This window comes from Mobula hypostoma, chromosome 31 (assembly GCF_963921235.1).
Source record: "Mobula hypostoma chromosome 31, sMobHyp1.1, whole genome shotgun sequence".
In the NCBI taxonomy this organism is placed as follows: domain Eukaryota; kingdom Metazoa; phylum Chordata; class Chondrichthyes; order Myliobatiformes; family Myliobatidae; genus Mobula; species Mobula hypostoma.
The window spans coordinates 2,900,514-2,925,000 of record NC_086127.1 but is presented as its reverse complement, the minus strand read 5'-3'; the positions used below and the strand labels follow the sequence as shown (position 1 = coordinate 2,925,000).

Sequence of the window (24,487 nt, the reverse complement as noted above, 5' to 3'; positions counted from 1 at the left end):
TCTACAGAGAGGCCGCCACGCGAGCGGCGAAAACTTCCGCGGGGCGTCACGCCAGCAAAGGTTAAGTGAGTAGGTCAGCAGGAGTGGCTCAGAGGGCGATGGGTCAAGGGTCAGCTGGAGCCAAGCGGAGGGCAGGAGGGCCTCACACACCCTTCTGGTCAAGGCGCGTCTGCACCCCGCTGCCCTCCCCGATCCATAACCACCAGTGCTAGTCCCTGTGCGGTCGCCCCTCGCTCTCCGATTTTCCGAGGAGTAGAGATCCAGCCTGGCGAACCTCCCCCCACCAACTCCAGTCCAGGCCACAGCTTCTGCACCCCTTCCGGCTCGGCGGCGTCCTCCCGATGACGTGGCCATCAAAAGTGGCGGTGGAGATCAGAACGTAAGAGATAGGAACAGGAGTCGGCCATCCGGCCCGTTGAGCCTGCCCCGCCATTCAATGAGATTGTGGCTGATCTGGCCACGGACTCACCTCCACCCACCTGCCTTTCCCCCCGTAACCCTAAATGACCCGACTGCAAAAATCTATCCAATCTTGTCTTAAATATGACGAAGGGTCTTGGCCTGAAACGTCGACTGCACCTCTTCCTAGAGATGCTGCCTGGCCTGCTGCGTTCACCAGCAACTTTGTTGTGGACTACTGTACTATGATGTGTGTGCTCTCCTGTCACACAGAACATAAGAATTAGGAGCAGGAGTCGGCCATCCGGCCCGTCGAGCCTGCCCCGCTATTCAATAAGATCATGGCTGATCTGACCATGGACTCATCTCCACCAACCTGCCTTTCACCCGTAACCCTTAATTCTTCTACTGTGCAAAGATCTATCCAATCTTGTCTTAAATATATCGACTGAGGCAGCCTCCACTGCTTCAGTCATCTGCCAGTACACCAGTAGTAGAAGTACAACTGGGTGAGTAGACTCTTCCGAAATGTGGGTTTGGTTGATAGGTCCTCGATTGGTAAAGGTGTTAAAGGTTACGGAAAGAAGACTGGAGAATGAGGCTTTATTAATAAGTACTTTATTGATCCCGAGAGGGAATTATTTCGTTACAGCAGCTACATTTAAAATTATATTAACTAATAGTGAGTACTGAATAATAACATACACAGTAACAATTTACCAATGTGCAATAATGCAGGAAATAGTAAAACTGAGACTACTGTACTATGATGTGTGCATCCCTGTCGCACAGAACATAAGAAATAGGAGCAGGAGTCAGCCATCTGCTCCGCCATTCAATAAGACCGTGGCTGTTCCGACCACGGACTCATCTCCACCTACCTGCCTTTCCCCATAACCCTTAATTCCCCTACTATCCAACCTTGTCTTAAATATATTTACTGAGGTAGCCTCCACTGCTTCAGTCATCTGACTGTACACCAGCAGTAAAAGTACAGCCGGGTAGGTCAGCACCCTCTTGGGGGGGGGGGTGGGCGGGAGGAATGCATTTCCTTGTCATCTCCCTCCAAAATTACCTGACACCCCCCCCCCAAATCTTGAGGCCACGCCCCCCTATATTTATCAGTACGAAGATGAGGGACATTCGAGAGGCTCTCAGACCGGACCAAGGGTGAAAGCAAAGCGGAGGGCTCTCCCCTTTCACCTTTCCCCATTCCCATTTCCCTCTCTCGCCTTATCTGTTTACCAGCCTATCACCTACCTCCCTCTGATGCTTATCTCCCTTTCCCTTTCTTCCATGGCCTCCTGTCTTCTCCTACCAGACTCCTCTTTCCCAGCTCTTCATTTCACCCTTCCCTCTCCTCTCCCCCCCCCCACCCAACTTTCTTACTGTGATGCCTCATCCTTTTTTCTCCAGTCCTACTGAAGAGTCTCGGCCCGAAACGTCGACTGTTTACTCTTTTCCATAGATGCTGCCTGGCCTTCTGAGTTCCTCCAGCATTTTGTGTGTGTATGAGTGTGTGTTGCTTCTATTTCCAGCATCTGCAGATTTCCTCTTGCTTGTGAATAGCTTTCTTCCAGTCTTACACAGAACACAGAAATCTACAGCACATTACCGGCCCTTCGGCCCACAATGTTGTGCTGACCACGTAATCTAGTCTAGAAACTGCCTAGAATTTCCTACCGCATAACTCTCTGTTTTTCTAAACTCCATGTACCTTTCTCAGAGTCTCTTAAAAGACCCCATTGTATCCACTTCTACCATCGTCGCCGGCAGCCCATTCCATGCACCCACCATTCCCTGTGTAAAAAAACTTACCCCTGACATCCCCTTGGTACCTATTCCCAAGCACCTTAAAACTATGCCCCCTCCACCCCCCCCCCCGCATTAGCCATTTTAGCCTTGGGAAAAAGCCTCTGACTACTCACGCGATCAATGCCTCTCATCATCTTGTACACCTCTATCAGGTCACCTCTCATCCTCCGTCGCTCCAAGGAGAAAAGGCTGTCTGTGGAATTCTCTGCCCAGTGAAGCCGTGGAGGCTGCCTCAGTAAATATATTTCAGACAAGGTTGGATAGATTTTTGCATGGTCGGGGAATGAAGGGTTACGGGGGAAAGGCAGGTAGCTGGAGATGAGTCCGTGGCCAGGGCAGACGTGATCTTATTGAACGGTGGGGCAGGCTCGATGGGCCAGATGGCCAACTCCTGCTCCTATTTCTCACGCTGTCATGACGAACGAGAGCTGGGCGGTAGACGTCATCCACGCGGACCTCGGTTAAGAGTTCTGAACAGGTCCTGCATGCTCATGATGATCCAGAAGGTGCGGTCCCATGGGATCTTGGTTGAGCCAAACTGGGACCGTGGGGCTGCGCGGTGGTGTAGCGGTCAGCACAGTGGTTTACAGCGCGAGCGATTCCGGTTCGATTCCCGCCACTGCCCGCAGGGAGTTGGTGCGTTCTCCTCCCCGTGACTGCTGGGGTTTGTTCCCATTTCCTCCCAGAGTACAAAGGCGTACCGGTTGGCAGGTTAATCGGTCATCGTAGATTGTCCCCTGATGCGGCTAGGGGCTGTCGGGCAGCAGGCTTCGAAAGGCCGAAGGGCCTGTTCTGAGCCGTATCCCAATGAATAAATAACATTGTTCCTGGCACTTGGAGCGCGGCTGTATGGAGGGATTTGGGGGTCGAAATCCAGGGCTCCCGGAAAGTGGCAGCACAGGTAGAATGGGTTGCAGCATTCCTGCTTTCATCGGTCAGGGCGCTGAGGGTCAGCCAGTCGTGTTACGGCTATCTGAAACTTTGGTTAGGCCAATTCGAGGTATTATTCCCCGAAACCTTTCTTATCCACACACCTGTTCTCCTAAACCTTTCCTATCCGTACACCATTTTCCCCCGGAACCTTTGCAATCCATGCCCCCGTTCCCCTCAACCTTTCCGGTCCGTACCCCCGTTCCCCTCAACCTTTCCGGTCCGTACCCCCGGTTCCTCTCAACCTTTCCGGTCCGTACCCCCGTTCCCCTCAACCTCTCCTGTCGGCACCCCCATTCACCTCAACCTTTATGGCCCGTATCCCTGTACTCCGGAACCTTTCCCGTCCATATCGCCGTTTCCCTCAACCTTTCCTGTCCGTACCCCTGAACCTTTCCGGTCCGTACCCCCGGTCCCCTCAAACTTTCCGGTCCGTACCCCCGGTCCCCTCAAACTTTCCCGTCCGTACCCCCGGTCCCCTCAAACTTTCCCGTCCGTACCCCCGGTCCCCTCAAACTTTCCCGTCCGTACCCCCGTTCCCCTCAACCTTTCCCGTCCGTACCCCTGAACCTCTCCGGTCTGTACCCCTGGTCCCCTCAAACTTTCCCGTCCGTACCCCCGGTCCCCTCAAACTTTCCCGTCCGTACCCCCGTTCCCCTCAACCTTTCCTGTCCGGATCCCCGTTCCCCTCAACCTTTCCCGTCCGTACCCCCGTTCCCCTCAACCTTTCCCGTCCGTACCCCCATTCCCCTCAACTTTTCCCGTCTGGACCCCCATTCCCCTCAACCTTTCCTGTCCGTACCCCCATTCCCCTCAACCTTGCAGCCTGGTTGAGGGTCCGGTTGGAATGCGCCCGTGTCCACTCGTCCGTTACGGGAAAGGTCCGGGGGGGGTGGTGGTGGTGCTGGTGCTTTGGAGACCGGGCTTGAGGACGCGACCGGCGAGCGGGGTCAACGTCACTGGAGCACAGATGCGTATTAATGGTTCAGCAAGGGCTGGCGGGTCTGCTGGCCCATCTCTTGTCCATGCCGAACTATGGTTCTGCCCGGTTACGATTCCACCAGTCTCCACCCATCTGCAGTGCACTGACCCTCGCCGTCAGACACCTCTCGCCCCACCGCTGCGCCATCCTAAGTAAAACCACGGTACCCTGGAGTGGAATAGATTAGATGAGATTCAACGTTATTGTCACTGTACCGAGTACAGACACAAAGCCAATGAAATGCAGTTAGCATCTGACCAGAAATGCAAAAGAATAGTGTTATTTACAAACTAACTGCGAATAAAAAGTAAGTGCTACAGCACACAAATATAAAAGGACTGAGACAGTACAATACGGATGCAATATTGCTTAGTGCTGTGATGAGAGGTTCAGCAGGGTCACAGCCTCAGGGAAGAAGCTCTTCCTGTGCCTGCTGGTGCGGGAGCGGAGGCTCCTGTAGCGCCTACCGGATGGGAGGAGAGTAAAAAGTCCACGGTTAGGGTGACATGCATCCCTGATAATGCTTTTCGCCCTGCCCAGGCAGCGTTTATGGTAGATGTTCCCAATGGTGGGCAATTGGGTGCCGATAATCCACTGGGCAGTTTTCACCACACGCTGGAGTGTTTTGCGGTCCGATACGGGACAATTGCCATACCACACTGAGATGCAGTTGGTGAGTATGCTCTCAATGGTACAGCGGTAAAAATCCGTCAGTATCCCGGGACAGAGGTGAGCTTTATTGATGCTCCGCAGGAAACAAAGACGCCGTTGCGCATTTTCAATCAGGGTGGAGGAGTTCAGGGACCAGCTGATAGCCTCGGCTCAGCTCATCGAGCCTGCTCTGCCGCTTTGTCATGGCCGACTCCGGACCCCCAGTCAGCCCCACGCACACACACGCCTGCCTTCGCGCCAGACCCTGAGCCGGGGGGGGGGGGGGGAAGGAGGGAGTAGCTGTGTGCTTCCTCTCACTCGGACGACAGTTCGGCAGAGGGAGGTTTCTCACGGACCCGTGATCCTGCCCACCCCCCCTCCCCCCAGGCGGCCGTCCCTCTCCATGTGCGACAGGGCTTTTTATTTTAACCTCTTTGCCAAAAAAGGCATGCAGCGAGTGGCTGTTCTGTGAGGGAAAGCGTCTTGTTAAATCCACTCACTGGATGTTTTTGGCGCCATTCTTTGTAAACTCCAGAGTCCGTTGCGCATAAAAATCCCAGGAGGTCATGGGTTTCTGAGATAATCAAATCACCCTGGGTGGCACCTAATTAATGAGCTTGTTTGTTTCGGCTTTTTTCCGTGCCGGACGCACTCCGGGTAGCACTGCGTGACTGGTGGCAATTCAACATGCAGCCACCATTGCGCAGGGCAGCTTGTTCCACACTGTCACCCCCTTCTTCCCCCCTCCCCAGCCCCACCCCAGGCCAAACCCCAGTGACAAATATCCTCCTCAGGTTCCCCTTGAATATTTTGTCTTTCACCCAGCCTCATAGGCGAGGGGGGGGAGTGGGAATGAAATCGTGCAGACGTGGATTGTTTCATCTGCAGTGGTGAAGGTCGCGGGGAAACCCGGTCGAACTTTATGAGATGGTGGGAGGCGTAGATGGAGTAGGCGGCCAGGGTCGAAATAGCTGACAGTCGTGGCGGGGGGCGGTCATGCAATTAGTGTGGGGGGCGGGGGTAAGTTGGAAAGAGGTGGGCAGAGCTGTGCACTGCCGGGGTGCCTCGTGCGAGGTTTTAACCAGAGCGAGACTTGCCCGGTAAACGAAGAGTGCTGGGGGAGCAGACGGCTTCCGGGCGCGGGTGTACGGACCCTGAAAGTGGCAAGAGCAGGCCGGCGGAACGGGTGTCCGGCATCCTTGCGCTCGTCAGTGAGGCAGTAAGTTGCAGAGTTCAGAGAGAGGCCTGGGAGAGGCGGGTGCGTGGGCGTGGAGGCTGGCGCAGAAGGGGCTCGCCCTCGTCGGCCGGAGCGGTACGCCGGGGGGTACGATACGGCTGACCCAGTTTCTCGTCGGCACCGGGCTCGCGCCTCTGGTATCCCCTGGCTGCTTGGGAAAGTGGCCGTTGAGCCGAGACGGATGCCGGAGGGGGTTGCCGGACGCTCCTGAGGCTCTGGCGCAGTGTCGAATCTGTCGGCGTGGAGCAGAGAGCGGGTTTTGTCAACCCGGCAGGCGCGGGGCATGCTGGGAGTGGAGAACGGGTTGTGGGGGGGGGCAAGGCAGGAGTGTCGGGGTGGGGATTGCACACACACTCCGTCCGTGCCCCACGCCATCTCGTGTACCTGCATAAGGTCGCCCCCCTCGGTGCCCAAAGCTCCAAGTGATGAAGCCCAACCAGCCTTCCCCTGGTAACTCAAGCCTTCCAGTTTCGTAGTGTTGATTCTTGAAGAGGTGCTCATGGCGTGAGGTTAATTTTGGCTTTGCTCCATTACCGGGACACTTTTCCTTTAACCTATGATCACCCTTATTTAATTTACTTTTACCGACACTGAAAGATTCATACTCTGGAATTATTCTTGAGCTTTGACTTTGAACTTTGAAGAAATCAGCAAAGAAATTGATACGAGATCCTAGAAAGGGGAAAGACTCCCGACGGTAATGGGAGAGAAAAAGGTGAACCTAAGCAAACTGAATGAACTTAACGACACATGGTCGAATCTGTTAAGTGAAAAATTTGAGGAACAATGTCAAAGTTTCAAAGAAGAGTTAAAGTCAGTGTCAGATTCTCTTAAATCGCTTGGCCACGAAGTTAAGCAGCGATGAAACAAAACTGCAGAATTGGAGGAGGAAGCTCGCAGGAGGGATCAGTTTCGTAGCGTCTCCCCTGTGACGGGGCGAGCAAAAAAGAACGTAAAAAACTGCAGGCGATGCTCCAAGTGGGTCCCCACCATCATGTCATGCGCCATGCCCCCTGCCAGAGAATAAGGGCAGAGCGTCTCTTCCCCCTCCCAGTACCGCAGTTAGACGGGTCGAAAGAGCTGCGAGTAGGGGAGCCCAACCCGGCTGATGGTTGCGGTCCATGGCATGACAGTCTTTCGGGAGCCCCCAGTTCGGGGCGGGGTGTGGGCCAAGCCTCGGGGAAACCGGGGCGAAGCTAAGGTAGGGGTCTCGGCTGCACAGGGCGGTGGGGCTGAAGGGGCCCGCGTGCGTGTGTGTTTGCGCGCGGCGTAACTCTTCAACGCCACGCACAGCTTCGTGATCCTGATCCTGCTTCTGCTCCAGCTCTGGGGCTCAGGCGTGGCGCTCGGCCGCTCCCCCCGGCGGGTTTCGGCTCTGTTTCCAACCCCCACCCCCCCATACTCACTCTCGCCTCCTTCTCTCCACAGCGACCTGCAGCGGCTGGGTGCGTCTCCCAGAGGTAAGTCCCTGTTGTGCACGTCCTCCTTCCCCCACGGTTCTTGCCTGTACGGCCGAGACCCCCCCCCCCTTTGGTTTCTGGTCTGTCTCTCCTTTCCCGGCCTCCCTCTCCCCCAGAATCCCTGACTCGCTCTCCCTCCCCCCTCACTCCTTGACTCGCTGTCCCTCCCCCCTCACTCCCTGACTCACTCTCCCTTCCCCCCTCACTCCCTGACTCGCTGTCCTTTCCCCCTCACTTCCTTTCCCCCTCACTTCCTTCACCCCCACTCCCTTCCCCCCCACTCCCTTCCCCTCACTCCCTGACTCGCTCTCCCTCCCCCCTCACTCCCTGACTCGCTCTCCCCTCCCCCCTCACACCCTGACTCGCTCTCCCTTCCCCCTAACTCCCTGACTCACTCTCCCTTCCCCCTCACTCCCTGACTCGCTGTCCCTTCCCCTCTCACTCCCTGACTCGCTGTCCCTTCCCCCAACTCCCTGACTCGCTCTCCTTTCCCCCCTCACTCCCTGACTCCCTCTCCCTTCCCCACTCATTCCCTGACTTGCTCTCCCTTCCCCCTCACTCCCTGACTCGCTCTCCCTCCCCCCTCACTCCCTGACTCGCTCTCCCTCCCCCTCACTCCCTGACTCGCTCTCCCTCCCCCTCACTCCCTGACTCGCTCTCCCTCCCCCCTCACTCCCTGACTCGCTCTCCCTCCCCCTCACTCCCTGACTCGCTCTCCCTTCCCCCCTCACTCCCTGACTCGCTCTCCCTTCCCCCCTCACTCCCTGACTCGCTCTCCCCTCCCCCCTCACTCCCTGACTCCCTCTCCCTTCCCTCCTCACTCCCTGACTCGCTCTCCCACCCCCCTCACTCCCTGACTCGCTGTCCCCTCCCCCTCACACCCTGACTCGCTCTCCCTCCCCCTCACTCCCTGACTTGCTGTCCCTTCCCCTCTCACTCCCTGACTCGCTCTCCCTTCCCCTCTCACTCCCTGGCTCACTGTCCCTCTCCCCCTCACTCCCTGACTCGCTCTCCCTTCCCCCTCACTCCCTGACTCGCTCTCCTTTCCCCCCTCACTCCCTGACTTGCTCTCCCTTCCCCCCTCACTCCCTGACTCGCTCTCCCATCCCCCCTCACTCCCTGACTCGCTCTCCCTTCCCCCCTCACTCCCTGACTCGCTGTCCCTCCCCTCTCACTCCCTGACTCGCTTTCCCTTCCCCCCTCACTCCCTGACTCCCTCTCCCTTCCCCTCACTCCCTGACTCACTCTCCCTTCCCCCCTCACTCCCTGACTCGCTGTCCCTCCCCCCTCACTCCCTGACTCCCTCTCCCGTCCCCTCACGCCCTGACTCTCTCTCCCTTCCCCCTCACTCCCTGACTCGCTGTCCCTCCCCCCTCACTCCCTGACTCGCTCTCCCTCCCTCTCATTCCCTGACTCGCTCTCCTTCCCCTCGCTCTCCCTTCCCCCTCACTCCCCCTTCCCCCTCACTCCCTGACTCGCTCTCCCTTCCCCCCTCACTCCCTAACTCGCTCTCCCCTCCCCTCTCACTCCCTGACTCGCTCTCCCTTCCCCCCTCACTCCCTGACTCGCTCTCCCTTCCCCCCTCACTCCCTGACTCCCTCTCCCTTCCCCCTCACTCCCTGACTCGCTCTCCCTTCCCCTCGCTCCCTGACTCGCTCTCCCTTCCCCCCTCACTCCCTGACTCGCTCTCCCTCCCCCCTCACTCCCTGACTCGCTCTCCCTTCCCCCCTCACTCCCTGACTCCCTCTCCCTTCCCCCCTCACTCCCTGACTCCCTCTCCCTTCCCCTCGCTCCCTGACTCGCTCTCCCTTCCCCCCTCACTCCCTGACTCGCTCTCCCTCCCCCCTCACTCCCTGACTCGCTCTCCCTCCCCCCTCACTCCCTGACTCGCTCTCCCTCCCCCCTCACTCCCTGACTCGCTCTCCCTTCCCCTCGCTCTCCCTTGCCCTCTCACTCCCTGACCAGCTCTCCCTCCCTCTCACTCCCTGATTCGCTGTCCCTTCCCCTCTCTCCCACAGAACCTTCGACTTCACCTCCACGCCACCTCCCCCCCGGGATTTAGTTCATCCGGGCGTTCGATCGCCAGTTTAGCACAGCGTTGTGCGCCGCTGCTCGATGTCCCCTGCGATTGCACACTCAAGACCAGGTTTCTCCACCCCCTGCCCTCGGACTCCTGAACCGGTTGCCCCTCTCGCGCCTCCTTCCCGACGCTGCAGCCGCGCCCTCGAGCAGGCGCTCCTACCCTGGGATTGTTCATCGCACTGTTGTCCCAAGATCCAGTTGAAATGCCTTCGACCGTGCGCGTCCGGGCGGATCTTTCCGCAGATACTGCGTTGAGGTAGTTTAAAAAAAAAGAAGCTTGTGTGATTCAGGAAGAGGTACAGTCGACGTTTCAGGCCGAGACCCTTCGTCAGGACTAAATGAAGGAAGAGTGAGTAAGGGATTTGTAAGTGGGAGCGGGAGGGATGGAGCCAAGAGCTGGACAGGTGATTGGCAAAAGGGCTATGAGAGGATCATGGGACTGGAGGCCCAGGGAGAAAGACAAGGCGGGGGGGTGAAGCCCAGAGGATGGGAAAGGTAATTTTCCTCTTAAGTCACAATAATAGACAAACACAATCTGCCTGAACTCCTAAGACAGAGGAGCAGAATTAGGCCATTTGGCCCTTCGAGTCTACTCCGCCATTCAATCATGGCAGATCCTTTTCTCTACCTCCTCCTTAACCCCGGTGCCCAGACTCCTCCCCGTAACCTTTGATGCCAGGTCCAATCAAGAACCGATCAATCTCTGCCCTAAATACACCCAACGACCTGGCTTCCACAGCTGCACGTGGTAACAGGTTCCACAAATTCACCACCCTCTGGCTAAAGAAATTTCTCCGCATCCCTGTTTTAAATGGGCGCCCCTCTGTCCTGAGGCTGTGGACTCTTGTCCTGGACTCCCCCACTATGGGAAACATCCTTTCCACATCTACTCTGCCTGGGCCTTTCAGCATTCGAAAGTTTCAATGAGATCCACGCCCCACTTCTAAATTCCAGCAAGTACATACCAAGAGCCATCAAATGTTCCTCATATGATAACCCGTTCATTCCCGGAATCATCCTTGTGAACCTCCTCTGGACCCTCTCCAATGCCAGAACATCTTTTTTTCAGATGAGGAGGCCAAAACTGTTCACGATACTCAAGGTATACACATAAACAATTGTACTTCTCGTCAATACTGAGTGCACCATTCAAACAATCACAGTCTAGGTTCAAAAAAGCGATGTGGACTTCTGAGTAATGCCTTCTACAAAAGCTATTTGGAGTCAGGTGTTCCAGTCAATGAGTTGAGATTGGAGGTGTGGGTTGTAGAGGTGTCCTGCCCTAGTAAAAAAAAAAAGACACACAAAGTCAGGTTACTGACAGAGCCTGCTCTTCTCAAGAAAGGTCTGTTTATCTGCACCATGCCTCGATCAAAACAACTTTCAGAGGACCTCAGAAGAATTGCAGAGATACACAAAGCTGGAAAAGGCTACAAAAGCATTTCTAAAGACCGGAGTGTTCATCAGTCCACAGTAAGATGAATTGTCTACAAATTGAGGAAATTCAGTACTGTTGCTGCTCTCCCAAAGAGTGGGCGTCCTGCAAAGTTCACACCAAGAGTACAAGGTGCACTGCCGAAGGAGGTGAAAGAGAACCCAAGGGTAACAGGAAAAGACCTGCAGAAATTTCTAGAACTTGCTGAAGTCTCTTATCCTGGGTCCACTATGTGAAACACTGAAGAAGAATGATGTTCATGGAAGGACACCTCAGAGAAAAATTAGTGGTCTTCAAAAAAAAACATTGCTGCATGTCTGAACTTTGCAAAAGACACTTGGATATTCCGTGATGCTTCTGGAACAAAGTTCTGTGGACAGATGAGACAAAAATTGAACTTTCTGGCAGATATGCATGGGGGAATGTTTGGAGGAAAAAGGACACTGCACACCAACACCAGAACCTCATCCCAACTGTGAAGCATGGTGGACGGACCTTCATGGTTTTGGTCTGCTTTCCTGCCTTGGCCTGGTCAGCTTGCAATCGTTGAGGGAGCAATGAATTGAAAATTGTATCAAGACATTCAACAGGAGAATGTCAGGGGAGTGGTCGGTCACCTGAAGCTTCATCGAAGCTGGATAATGCAACAAGACAAGGATCCAAAAAGCACAAGAGTAAACCAGCCACAGAATGGTCTGAAAAGAAGATAATCTGTTATGATGGAGTGGCCAAGTCGGGGTCCAAACCTTAACCCGGTTGAGATGCTGTGGCATGACCTGAGAGGGTTGTTTGTGCAAGGTGTGGCAGAGATATTGATGGACTGAAACAGTTTTGCATGGAGGAGTGGTCTAAAGTTCCTCCTCGCCATTGTGCGAGTCTGATCAGCGGTTGCAGGAAACGTTTGGTGGAGCTTGCTGCAGAAGGATGTTCCACCTGTTCTTAAGCACAAGACTTCACATGCTTTTTCCAGCCTGGACTGTGAATGATGAAGGACAAAGACATGGAAAGTACAAATGTTTGTGTGCAACTAGTTTAGGCAGATTGTGTTTGCCTCCCATTTTGACTTGAGTAAAGGTCAGACCACGTTTTATGAGTAATTAATGCAGAAAACCAGGTAAATGCGAAGGGGTCCGTAAATCTTTTCTTGCAACTGTCGCAGCAGAATTAGGCCACTTCGCCCATCGAGTCCGCTCGGCCATTTCATCGCGGCCGATTGCACTTTTTTTCTCTCAGTCCCAACTTCCTGCTTTCTCCCCCCCCCCCCCCATCATACCCTGACCCATCAAGAATCTATCAACCTCTGCCTTAAATATACATAAAGACAGCCACCTGTGGCAACTAATTCCGCAGATTGCAAAGAAATTCCTCCTCATCTCTGTTCTGAAGGGATGCCCCTCTATTCTGAGGCTGTCCCCTCTGGTCTTAGATTCTCCCACCGCGGGAAGCATCCTCTCCGCATCCAATTCATCAAAACCTTTCACCGTTCGATCGGTTTCAACGAGGTCGCCCCCTCATTCTTCTGAATGCCGGTGAATACAGGCCTAGAGCCATCAAGCGCTCTTCCTCTGACCAGCCGTTCGATCCTGGAGCCATTTATATACAGAAAGGGGGCTGGATAAAGGCCGGCGATATCATCAAGGACCCCACCCACCCTGCCTACGGACTGTTTGCCCCACTCCTATGAAGGGAGACGCTACGCAGCATCCACGCCCCGACTACCAGGCTCAAAACCAGTTTCTTCCCTCAAGCCGTCAGGCTGATCAACGCCTCCCCCATTTAGACCATAAGACATAGGAGCAGAATGAGGCCATTCAGCCCATCGAGTCTGCCCCACCATTCCACCATGGCTGATCCCGGATCCCACTCAACCCCATACAATTGCCTTCTCGCCATATCCTTTGATACTCTGACCCATCAGGAAACGATTAACTTCCTCCTTAAATACACCCACAGACTTGGCCTCCACCGCACTCTGTGGCAGAGCATTCCGCAGATTCACTACACCTTGGCTAAAAAAAAATCCTTCTTACCTCTGTCTGAAGGGTTGCCCCTCAATTTTGAGGCTGTGCCCTCTAGTTCTGGGCTCCCCCACCGCAGGAAACATCCTCCCCACATCCGCCCTATCTCGTCCTCTCAACATAGGTTTCAATGAGATGCCCCGGCACTCTTCTAAATTCCAGTGAGTGAATGAGAAGGGGAGCGTCGACTCAGACCATGAGAGGCCTGAGTCGGGCATCTTCACGCCTTACAAGGCGCAGATTGGAAGTCTGTGTGTGGGCGCCACCCCTGGCACAGACACTAGAGCGATGTGTGGTTAAGTGCCTCGCTCAAGGACACAAACACGCTGGCACAGCTGAGGCTCGAACTAGCGACCTTCAGATCACTAGACGAACGCCTTAACCACTTGGCCACGTGCCCAATGAGAAGGCGTTGTTTTAAGTAAGACCATAAGGCATGGGAGTAGAATTAGTCCATCTGGACCATTGAGTTTGCTCCGCCATTCAATCATGGCTGGTCCTTTTTTTTAAATCTCCTCCACAACCCCAGTTCCCGGCCTTCTCCCCGTAAACTTTGATGCCATGTCCAATCAAGAACCTATCACTCTCTGCCCTAAATACACCCAACGACCCGGCCTCCTCAGCTGCATGTGGCAACAAATTCCACAAATCCACCACCTTTGGCTGAAGAAATTTCTCGGCATCTCTGTTTTGAAAGGGCGCCCCTCTATCCTGAGCCTGTGCCCTCTTGTCCTAGACTCCCCCACCATGGGAAACTTCCTTTCCACATCTACTCTGTCTAGGCCTTTCAACATTCAAAGGGTTTCAGTGAGATCCCCCCTCATCCTTCTGAATTCCAGTGAGTACAGACTCAGAGCCAGCAAACGTTCCTCATATGATAACCCTTTCATTCCTGGATCGTCCTTGTGAACCTCCTCTGGACCCTCTCCAATGCCAGCACATCTTTTCTAAGATGAGGGGCCCAAAACTGTTCTCAATACTCAAGGTGAGGGCTCACCAGTGACTTATAAAGCCTCAGCAAAACATCCTTGCTCTTGTATTCCAGACCTCTTGAAATGAATGCTAACGTGGCATTTGCCTTCCTCGCCACCAACTCGACTTGCAAGTTGACCTTCAGGGTGTCCTGCACGAGGACTCCCAAGTCCCTCTGCATCTCAGATTCCCGGATTTCCTCCCCGTTCAGAAAACAGTCCGCACATTTATTTCTCCTTCCAAAGTGCCTGACCGTGCATTTTCCAGAATTGCATTTCGTTTGCCACTTTCTTGACCACTCTCCTCATCTGCCCAAGTCCTTCTGCCTGTTTCCTCAACACCACCTGCCCCTCCACCAATCTGAACGTGACGTACATGCCCAAGTGCCTTTTTAAACCTGATAAGTGACACCATTTTGTGTCCGTTGCTTCGGCTTTCCACCATCTGCAGAGCTTCAGAGTTGGGAGCCAATTTATTACCAAGGTGACACGGATGTCACCATATACAATCCTCGGGATTCATTTCCTTGCCGGCATTCTCAGTGAGCCTGTAGGCTGAAGACCACAGCAGAGTCAGTGAAAGGCCGCACCAACTTGGGCGGTCAGGCGTTGCGCAGAAGACAACAAACTCTGCGAAATCAAAAAGGAAAGAAATAAAAATAATAAATAAACAAGCAGCAGATACTCAGAGCAGGAGGTGAGGAGTCTCTGAGAGTGAGCCCATGGGTCACGGGAGCAATCCAACGATGGGACGAGACAAGTCACCCCCTTTGGTTCACGAGCCTGATGGTGGAGGGGGAATAACTGCCCCGATCCCGGTTCCGAGAGCCCCAAGGCCTCCCGTAACCTTCTCCCTGGCGGCGGCAGCAAGGGGGAGAGGGCGTGTCCCGAATTCCTTGCCTTTAGAAAATTGAGCTCGGCTCCACCAGCTCATCCCGTCCCTCCCTCCGACCGTCCTCCTCCTGTGCTGGTGGAGCGGACCCGCGGCCTGGCAGCTGGACTTTCATTCTGATGAGGCGAGGACGCGGTACCTTGGGTGTGTAATTGAGAACAGGGCGTAGACCGTGCGCGGCAGGGTCCCGGGACGTTCTGAGCGCCCTTAGGGTGCAAGTCTAATGAGCTTTGAATGGGGCCAGCGCGGGTGAACGTAGAAACATAGAAAACCTACAGCACAATACAGGCCCATCGGCCCACAAAGCTGTGCCGAACATGTCCCTACCTTAGAACTACCTGGGCTTCCCCATAGCCCTCTATTTTTCTGAGCTCCATGTTCCTATCCATGATTCTCTTAAAAGACCCGATTGTTTCCGCCGTTGCCGGCAGCCCATTCCACGCACTCACTACTCTCTGTGATAAAAACTTACCCCTGACATCTCCTCTGTAGGTAACGTGGGAAATGAAGACCCCATTTATTGTTAAGGACATTACCCCCATCTCCAGGACATTTCCCCCCCCCACTCTGAACGCCTCTCCCTTCGGTTACGCACCCTTCCCCACAAAGCCCCTCTCACGGCCTCCCTTCCCCTCTCTCTGCAGCGATGCCTTGTCATTAACACACTCTCTCTCCCCACAAAGTCCCTCTCACTCTCTTCTCCCCACCCCCCCAACTCACTCGGGCTGTCCCTTCTCTCTGTGGAGTTTTTGTCAGTATCTCACTCACTGCCTCTCGCTCTCTGCACTGTGCCCCTCTCTTCACCACCCCTACCCCTTGCCACAGATCCACTGTCATTCCCTGACCCCCTTCCCCTCAGAAGCCCCCTCTCGTTCCCTGACCCCCTTCTCCCTCCGAAGCCCCCTCTCGTTCCCTGACCCCCTTCTCCCTCCCTGACCCCCTTCCCCCATGAATCCCCCCTCCCTCCCTGACCCCCTTCCCCACGAAGCCCCATCTCTCCCTGAACCCCTTTCCCACAAAGCCCCCTGTCCCTCCCTGACCCTCTTTGCCCACGAATCCCCCTCTCACTCCCTGATCCCCTAGAGGCCCCCTCTCCCTCCCTAACCCCCTTCCCCCACGAGGCCCCCTTCTCACACCCTGACCCCCTTCCCCCACGAGGCCCCCTTCTCACACCCTGACCACCTTCCCCCACGAAGCCCCCCTCTCCCTCCCGACCCCCTTCCCCCACGAGGCCCCCTCTCCCTCCCTGACCCCCTTCCCCCACAAGGCCCCTTCTCACACCCTGACCCCCTTCCGCCACAAGGCCCCCTCTCACACCCTGACCCCCTTCCCCCACAAAGCCCCCCTCTCCCTCCTGACCCCCTTCCCCCATGAGGCCCCCCTCTCCTTCCCTGACCCCCTTCCCCCACGAATCCCTCTCTCCCTCCCTGACCCCCTTCCCCCACGAATCCCTCTCTCCCTCCCTGACCCCATTCTCCCACGAATCCCTCTCTCCCTCCCTGACCCCCTTCCCCCACGAATCCCTCTCTCCCTCCCTGACCCCCTTCCCCCACGAATCCCTCTCTCCCTCCCTGACCCCCTTCCCCCACGAATCCCTCTCTCCCTTCCCCCATGAGGCCCCCTCTCCCTCCCTGACCCCTTTCCCCCACAAAGCCCCCTTTCACACTTACCCCCTTCCCCCACAAAGCCCCGTCTCACTGCCTGACTCTCTCTCCCCACTGAGCCTCGCTCACTGCCTCTTTCCCTCTCACACTCTGAATCCCCTGCCTTTTCGCCACGCTGAGCGATTTGTCACTGCCTGTCTCCTTCCTCACCGAGCTTCTGTTGTTCTGTGACTCCCTCCCTCTCTCCCCTCCCACTCCCCTACTGCCTCCCTCTCTCCCCACAGAAACCCCTCACCACCCCTCTCCACAGTGAGCCCTCGTCACTGACACACTCTCCTCGTCGGCCCTCCTCGCTGCCTCTCACTCTCTCCGCGGGGAGGGCTTCTCGCTGCCTCTCCCCTCCTGCTCCCACTGAGCCCCTCGTTCCCTGACTCCCTCTCACCCCTCAGACTTTTTCTGTACCCCCTCTCCCACTCTCAGCAGAGCTCCCCTCACCAAATCACACTCTCTCCACCCCCGCTTTCCTCACAGAGCCCCTCACACTGCCTTCCGTCCCGCTCTCCATGGATCCCCCTCGATGCCTCCTTCCTTTTTCCAGAGAGCCCCTGTCCCTACCTCAGTCGCTCGCTCACTCGCTGCCTCCCGCTCTCCACGTCTGCACAGAGCCGTCCTCACACTCTCTCTCCCCTCCTCTGCGTGGATCCCCCGCCGCAAGCTCGTGCTCTCCCTCCTCACTCATGCAGAGCCTCCTCACTCATGAAAGTGTTCCCTGTCCTCCCACTCTCCCCACAGACTCTCTCACTTCCGCCCTCCCTCTCCAGGGAGCCCGATTACCACCGGACTCTCCCACAAAGCACCTTCACTTCCTCTCCCCACAGCCCCTCACCCCCCCTCTCCCTCCCTCCTCTCTCCCCCTCCCCCTCCCCCTCTCTCTCTCCCCCTCCCCCTCCCTCTCTCTCTCTCTCTCTCTCTCTCTTTCTCCTCCTCCCCCACCTCCAGAGAGCCGGACATTCATAAATTAACTCACTCCCCCCTCTCCTTTCAGCCTCTCTCGAACTGAATATCCCTCTCTGCACGGAGCCCCCCGTCACCCTGGCTCCCTCCCCCGTGCCCTGACAGCTCGTCTTGCAGTCCAGCTTACTCCGACCCCCTCCCTGCTCAGTGTCCCCCACCCCCACCCATAGGTCTCTGACCTGACCACTCCCTCCCTCTCTCCCCACAGCCCCTCAGTGTCTACCTGTCTCTCTCTCCGCACAGAACCCCTCACTCACTCGCTGCCCCCGACACCAATTGCCTCCGTCCCTCGCGTTCTCCGCCCAAAGCCCGCCTGTCACTCTCTGACTCGGTCGTTCCGTCCCTTTCTCTTCCACCCCACCCACCCCCAGACAACCCTGTTATCGTCAGGCTGCGTTCCTACATCTCTCCACTCGGAGCCTGTCACTCCCGGAGTCGCTCACTCCTTCGTGGTCTCCCCCCCCCCCATCTGACACACACACAGACACACACACACACACACACACACACACACACACACACACACACACTCTCTCTCTCTCTCTCCTTCCCTTTCTCCATAGAGACCAGTTATTAACTCCCTCACGCTCTCCTGACAGCCCCTATCAGCGACCGTCTGCTCTCCCCCCCCGCTCTCTCCCCCTCTTCTCCCCCCTCACTCTATGTGTGTGTGTGTGTCTCTTTCCTTCTCTCACTCTCTCTCCCTGCAGATCCCCTTCCAGACCTGCAGACGTTGCACCCGGCACCCATGGTGCTGATCAAGACGAGACCGGGCCGCGGCCGGTGGCGGGGGAAGGACGGCGACAGCGAGCCGGCGGAACCCGACCCGGAGACGGCAGGGGTGCCCGTGACCCGGTGGGAGACCCACTACTGGGAGAAGGCCTCGCCCTCGGGCTTCCCACCTCCCGACGGGGAGGGGAAGGCCCCGGGCCCCGCCACGACCGCGGCCAGCGGGGCGGAGGCGGAGACCATGCAGCTGATCTGCGAGTCCATCTGCGAGGCACCCCAGGGGCAGGACAGCAGCATCTCGCTGGAGGGTGAGTGAGGGGACGGAGGGGAGGGAGAGGTCAGTGAGACAGCCCCAGCAAGCAGAGAATCGGCGTCGAAATTCAAATTTATTGCTAAGTACGTGTACTCAAGGCCACTCTATTAGTTACAGGAGTGGAACCCGGTGCGGTCCCCTGCAAATCCTTTGCAAACGTTCAACATTTGTGTTCAGAGATGCTTTTCCACACACCACTGTTGTAACGCGCCGATATTAGAGTTACGATTGCTTTCCTGTCGGCTTGAAGCAGCCTGGCCTTTCTCCCCCCCGACCCCTCTCATTCACAAGGCGTTTTTGCCCACAGAACTGCCTCTCGACGGGCGTTTCTTTTCTGCTTTTCGCACCGTCCTCTGTAATCTCCAGAGACCGTTGTGCATGAAGGTCCCAGCAGATCGGTCAGTTTATGAGGTACTCAAACCACCCCATCTGGCGCCGACAGTCAGTCACTGAGCCCGCGTTTCAATTCAGTAGGTACAGTTAACTTCAGAGAAATGTGTACAATATACATGCTGAAATTATTCTTCTTCGTGAGCATCCACGAAAACATGAGAGTGCCCCAAAGAATGAACGACGGTTAAATGTTAGAACCGCAAAGCCCCCTGCCCAACTCCCCCCTCCCACGAATAAGCAGCAGCAAAGCAACGACCTCCCCCTACCCCCACCCAGCAAAGAAAGCATCTGCACCCTCCACCAAGCACTCAAGCGTGCAGCAAATCATCACTAAAGACACAGACTTGCAGTACCCCAAAGACGACTCGTTCGCCCGGTATTTCGACATAACCAGAGGCTCTCTCTCTCTTTTTTTCCCTAATAAGGGGAAAATGAGGTGTTCCCGTTTCACAGCGAGAGGGGAGACATAACAAAGCAACTTGCTCGGCCCGAAACGTCGACTGTACCTCTTCCTAGAGGCGCTGCCGGGCCTGCTGCGTTCACCAGCAATTTTTATGTGTGTTGCTTGAAATTCCAGCATCTGCAGGTATCCTCGTGTTTGCCGATTTACGGTGTTAAAAGTCCGTTGCGTCGCTTCTTCCGAGCTCTGTGCCCAAAGAACTCGGGTCTCTGGGCAGCCAGCTCGCTGCTTTCGATCTTCCGTTTACTCCCATGAAAGATCGGGCGGTGGCACCGCCCTCAAATCCACCCACCTCCAGAACCATGAAAATCTGGCGTCCTGAAGGCGCGGTCGTCTTCCAGGCCGCGTCCTTGGTGTATGGAAAAGTGACCGGTCATGAGGTCCTGAAAGCGGGTCCCATTCCCGCAAAGAACTGAAGTCGGCGTGTAACTCCAGGTCAGGGTCTTCAAAAGAACCCTGAAAAGGGGAAAAGAAAAAGAGAGATATTAAAGGTACAAATAGAGCTGCTTCTGAAGATGCAGGCAAAGGAGTCGCCGTTAGGCTCCATCGTCCCTGAGCTCCACTCCCCTGACCACATTTCTTCCCCCGTTCTGACGTTTGGTCTGAACAACCACTGAACCTCTTGACCTTGTCCGCGTGCTTTTATGCTCAGTTGCTGCCACGTGATTGGCTGATCAGCAATGTTTGCATTAACGAGCAGGTGCACAGGTGTACCTCATAAAGTGGCCACCGTGTGTACGTCCCCACACACTACCTTGAGATTCAATTTCTTTTGGGCATTCACGGTAGAATAGAACAGGGGTCACCAACCTTTTTTGCACCACGGACCGGTTTAATATTGACAATATTCTTGTGGACCGGCCGACCAGGGGGGTATTCAAATCGGGTTAAACTCGCCTCAACATGTCTTTTACAGTTGGGGTCGCCAACTTTCTCACTCCCAAATAAGGGACAAAAGTAGCAGTCAAATAAGGGACACTTGTGTTTATTCCCAGGAAAGACTACCATGACCATGAAGCCTTGCGCGGGCATCTGTGTGTGCGTGTGATGTGAGCATGTGATGTGTGCATGCACATACCTGCTGAATTTTTTTCCCACTAATCGGTTTTGCCTTCATCTTCCCGACTATACTGTACATACATTATTTCTACTTTATATAGGCTGAGTATTTATCATATCATTCCTGCTTTTACTGTATGTTAGTGTTGTTTATTTTCAGTTTTATGTGTGATTTGGTATGATTTGTTAGGTTATTTTTTGGGTCTGGGAAAGCTCGAAAAGTTTTCCCATATAAATTAATGGTAATTGCTTCTTCGTTTCACGCCATTTCGGCACGAAAGGTTTCATAGGAACGCAGGGGAAATATGGGACAAGGGCGGTCCCGTATGGGACAAACCAATTTAGCCCAATATACGGGATGTCCCGGCAAATAAGGGACACTTGGCAACCTTATGTTCAAGTTCTGGATGAACTGGGCTTGTACTCGTTGGAATTTAGAAGATTGAGGGGGGATCTGATTGAAACGTATAAGATCCTAAAGGGATTGGACAGGCTAGATGCAGGAAGATTGTTCCCGATGTTGGGGAAGTCCAGAACGAGGGGTCACAGCTTGAGGATAGAGGGGAAGCCTTTTAGGACCGAGATTAGGAAAAACTTCTTCACACAGAGGGTGGTGAATCTGTGGAATTCTCTGCCACAGGAAACAGTTGAGGCCAGTTCATTGGCTACGTTTAAGAGGGAGTTAGATATGGCCCTTGTGGCTACGGGGGTCAGGGGGTATGGAGGGAAGGCTGGGGTGGGGTTCTGAGTTGGATGATCAGCCATGATCATAATAAATGGCGGTGCAGGCTCGAAGGGCCAAATGGCCTACTCCTGCACCTATTTTCTATGTTTCCATGTTCAACAGTGCGTGACAGGGAATGAGGAAAGGTGCAGCTGACTGGTATCGTTCCCTCGCGGCCCGGTAGCACATGCTTTGCGGCCCAATACTGGTCCGCAGCCCAGTGGTTGGGGAACGCTGGAATAGAGAGATACAATATAATCAATGGAAAACTACACACGAAGACCGACAAACAACCAATGAGCAAAAGAAGACAAACTGTGCAAATAAAAATCAAATAGTGAATGGTACCGAGTAGGCAGGTGAGTTGTGGTGTCTTTGAAAGTGAGTCTTGCAGGTTGTAGAATCAGTTCAGAACTGAGGTGAGTGGAGTTATCCACACCGGCTCATAAAAAGATAAGAAATAGGAGCAAGAATCAGCCTTCTGGCCAGTCAAGCCTGCTCCCCATTCAATAAGATCGTGGCTGATATGGCCATGGACTCATCTCCAACTACCTGCCTTTTTCTCCGTAACTCTTAATTCCCGGACCGTGCAAAAATCTATCCAACCTTGTCTTAAGTATATTTACTGAGGCAGCCTCCACTGCTTCATTGGGCAAAGATTTCCACAGAATCACCACGCTCTGGGAAAAGCAGTTCCTCCTCATCTCCGTCCTAAATCTACTCCCCTGAATCTTGTGTTCGTGTCCCCTAGTTCCAGTCTCGTACCAGTGGAAACAATTCATAATTTAATATGTTTCTATAAGATCTCCTCTCATTCTTCTGAATTCCAGAGAGTACAGTCCCAGGTGACTCGATCTCTTCTCATAGGTTAACCCCCTCATCCCTGGAATCAACCTGGTGAACCTCCTCTGCACCGCCTCCAAAGCCAGTTTATCCTTCCTCAAGTATGGAGACCAGAACTGCACACAGTACTCCAGGTGTGGCCTCACCAGTACCCTGTACAGCTGCAGCATAACCTCCCTGCTCTTGAATTCAATCCCTCTAGCAATGAAAGCCAGCATCCCCTTTGCCTTGATAGCCTTCTGCACCTGCAAACCAATCTCTTGCGATTCATGCACAAGCACTCCCAAGTCCCTCTGCACAGCAGCAGGCTGCAATCTTTTGCCATTTAAATAGTAATCTGATCTTCCAGTTTTCCCTTCCAAAGTGGTTGACCCCGCAATCGAACTTATCAACAAATAATACTGAAAATGCGTCCTTGAAAGTGAGCAAATCGGTTGTGGAATCGGATCAGAACTGAGGCGAGTGGAGTTACCCACACTGGTCCAGGAGCCAGATTGTTGGTGGGTAATAACTGGTCCTGAACCTGGAGTTGTGTGGTCTGAGGCTCCTCGACCGCCTTCCTTCATTTTTAAATCTTTTTTATTAATTATTATTGAAGATCAGCAAAAGAACATTAAAGTAATCAAGTCAACATTTCAATATGTACAATGGGAAATTAAATTATCAAATAACTGATTAACAAAGCTAAACAATATATCGATAATAATAAGAAAATGTAAAATGTTAAAGCTTTTTTTTTGGAAAACAGAAGGCAAAAAGAACCCTTACTAACCAAAACAAAAAAAAACCCTACCACAAAAAAAAAACCACAAAAAAAAAACATTGGGAGCACAACCCTGGAGCTATACGCCATACAAACTTCCATAAAAGAAAAACATCAATCCGCCCACTCAAATCTATTTAAACAAGAATCAGAAGGGAACCACCTTAATTAACTCAAATCAGATGATAGTAGCGGGCAAAAGAACTCCACCTTTTCTCAAAGCCAAATCGAGGATCAAAAGTTTGACTTCTGATTTTATCTTCCGCCTCCTTCCTGATGGCAGCAGTGAGAGGAGAGCATGGCTGAGGTGCCATTTTTGTGTGCCCGTGGTCCTTGCAGAAGTTTAATCAACCCTGCAGGTTTATTCACACTGACAGACGTCGTGAAGTGTGTGCTGTTGGGGCAGTAGCACAGTGCAGTGCACAAAATCGTTCGTGACGTGACGCAGGCGATGGTGGTCCCCTGACCACGACCGTTCTTGGCAGGTATTCCACAGAAGCGGATTTGCCGTTGCCGCCTTCTGGACGTTGTCTCTCCAAGACGGGAGCCCTCCCCCCCCCCCCCCACCACCAGCCATTATCGATGCTCCTCGGAGATTGTCTGCCTGGCGCCAGTGGTCGCATAGCCAGGGCCTGTGATGTGCACCGGCTTTCACGTGACCCTGATCGGGGGCTAAGCCGGTGCTGCACCTTGCCCAAGGATGACCTGCAGGCCAGCAGATAGAAGGAGCACCTTGCACCTCTCCTTTGGTGGAGACTCGTCTCCACCCCACTACCCTAATGCATAAAACATACCGTCCATAGCAATAAGAAGCACACGTATTGCAAAAAGAGAGTCAAAATAGTGCGTCAGTGTTCATGGACTGCCTGCAAATCTGATGGCGGTGGAGAGGAAGCTGTTCCTAAAATCAATCAAACCAAGATTAATTATCATTCCTACCACACATGGATTACAGCTGAATGAGATGGTGTTCCTCTGGGGACAAGGTGCCAAACCTTACAAATGGCGAGTCGCACAATTCAAAATAGCAAGTAACACAATTCAAAATAGCAAGCAAAGGAGCATATTCACTTTTTTAAAAAAAAAGCACATACACAGTCCAAGACCCTGAGTGGTAATGTCCAGCAGTCGATGGTGCAGTCTCCCAGCAGTGCGCAGATGCACGGAATCCAGCCTGTCGTTCCACCACTCAAGGACTGGAGGCTGACTTGGGCAGGGAACGTTATGTCTATCTATTCTATATCTATTGCAGAGAGACATTGATACGATGCAAAAGTGGGCTGAGAAATGGCAGATGGAGTTCAACCCGGAGAAGTGTGAGGTGGTACACTTTGGAAGGACAAACTCCAAGGCAGAGTACAACGTAAATGGCAGGATACTTGGTAGTGTGGAGGAGCACAGGGATCTGGACCCTCCCTCTCAATCCAGTCTTGCCGCTCCCGCCCGTGTCCCAGCAGGAAATAGGTGACGGCCCTGGCCTCGCCAAACCACCGCTCACTCGCTCAGATTTGGCGGATGGCCGAGCGTGACTCGAACTGATCCGGGGAGCTGGTGACCAGGACGACCAGGAAGGGGGCCCCGTCGTCGCACCGGCTGGCGGGCCGCATCAGGAAGGAGGCGTCGTTCAGCCGCGAGGGGCAGCGGGGCTGGATGCTCCCGCGGCTCCTCCCTCTGCCCCATAGGGCGGCCGGGATCAGGCAGAGGGCCAGCAGA

General features: G+C 54.3%; 1 protein-coding gene across 1 annotated transcript in view; it reads left to right on the top strand.

Moving 5' to 3' along the window:
* The window catches only part of zfp91 (ZFP91 zinc finger protein, atypical E3 ubiquitin ligase), a 121,804-nt gene that overhangs the window by 40,984 nt on the left and 56,333 nt on the right, over positions 1 to 24,487 (top strand). The window contains exons 3-4 of the mRNA XM_063036731.1: positions 7,443 to 7,474; positions 18,201 to 18,527. Coding sequence (XP_062892801.1) covers positions 7,443 to 7,474; positions 18,201 to 18,527 — 359 coding nt within the window. The remainder of the gene's footprint in view (positions 1 to 7,442; positions 7,475 to 18,200; positions 18,528 to 24,487) is intronic.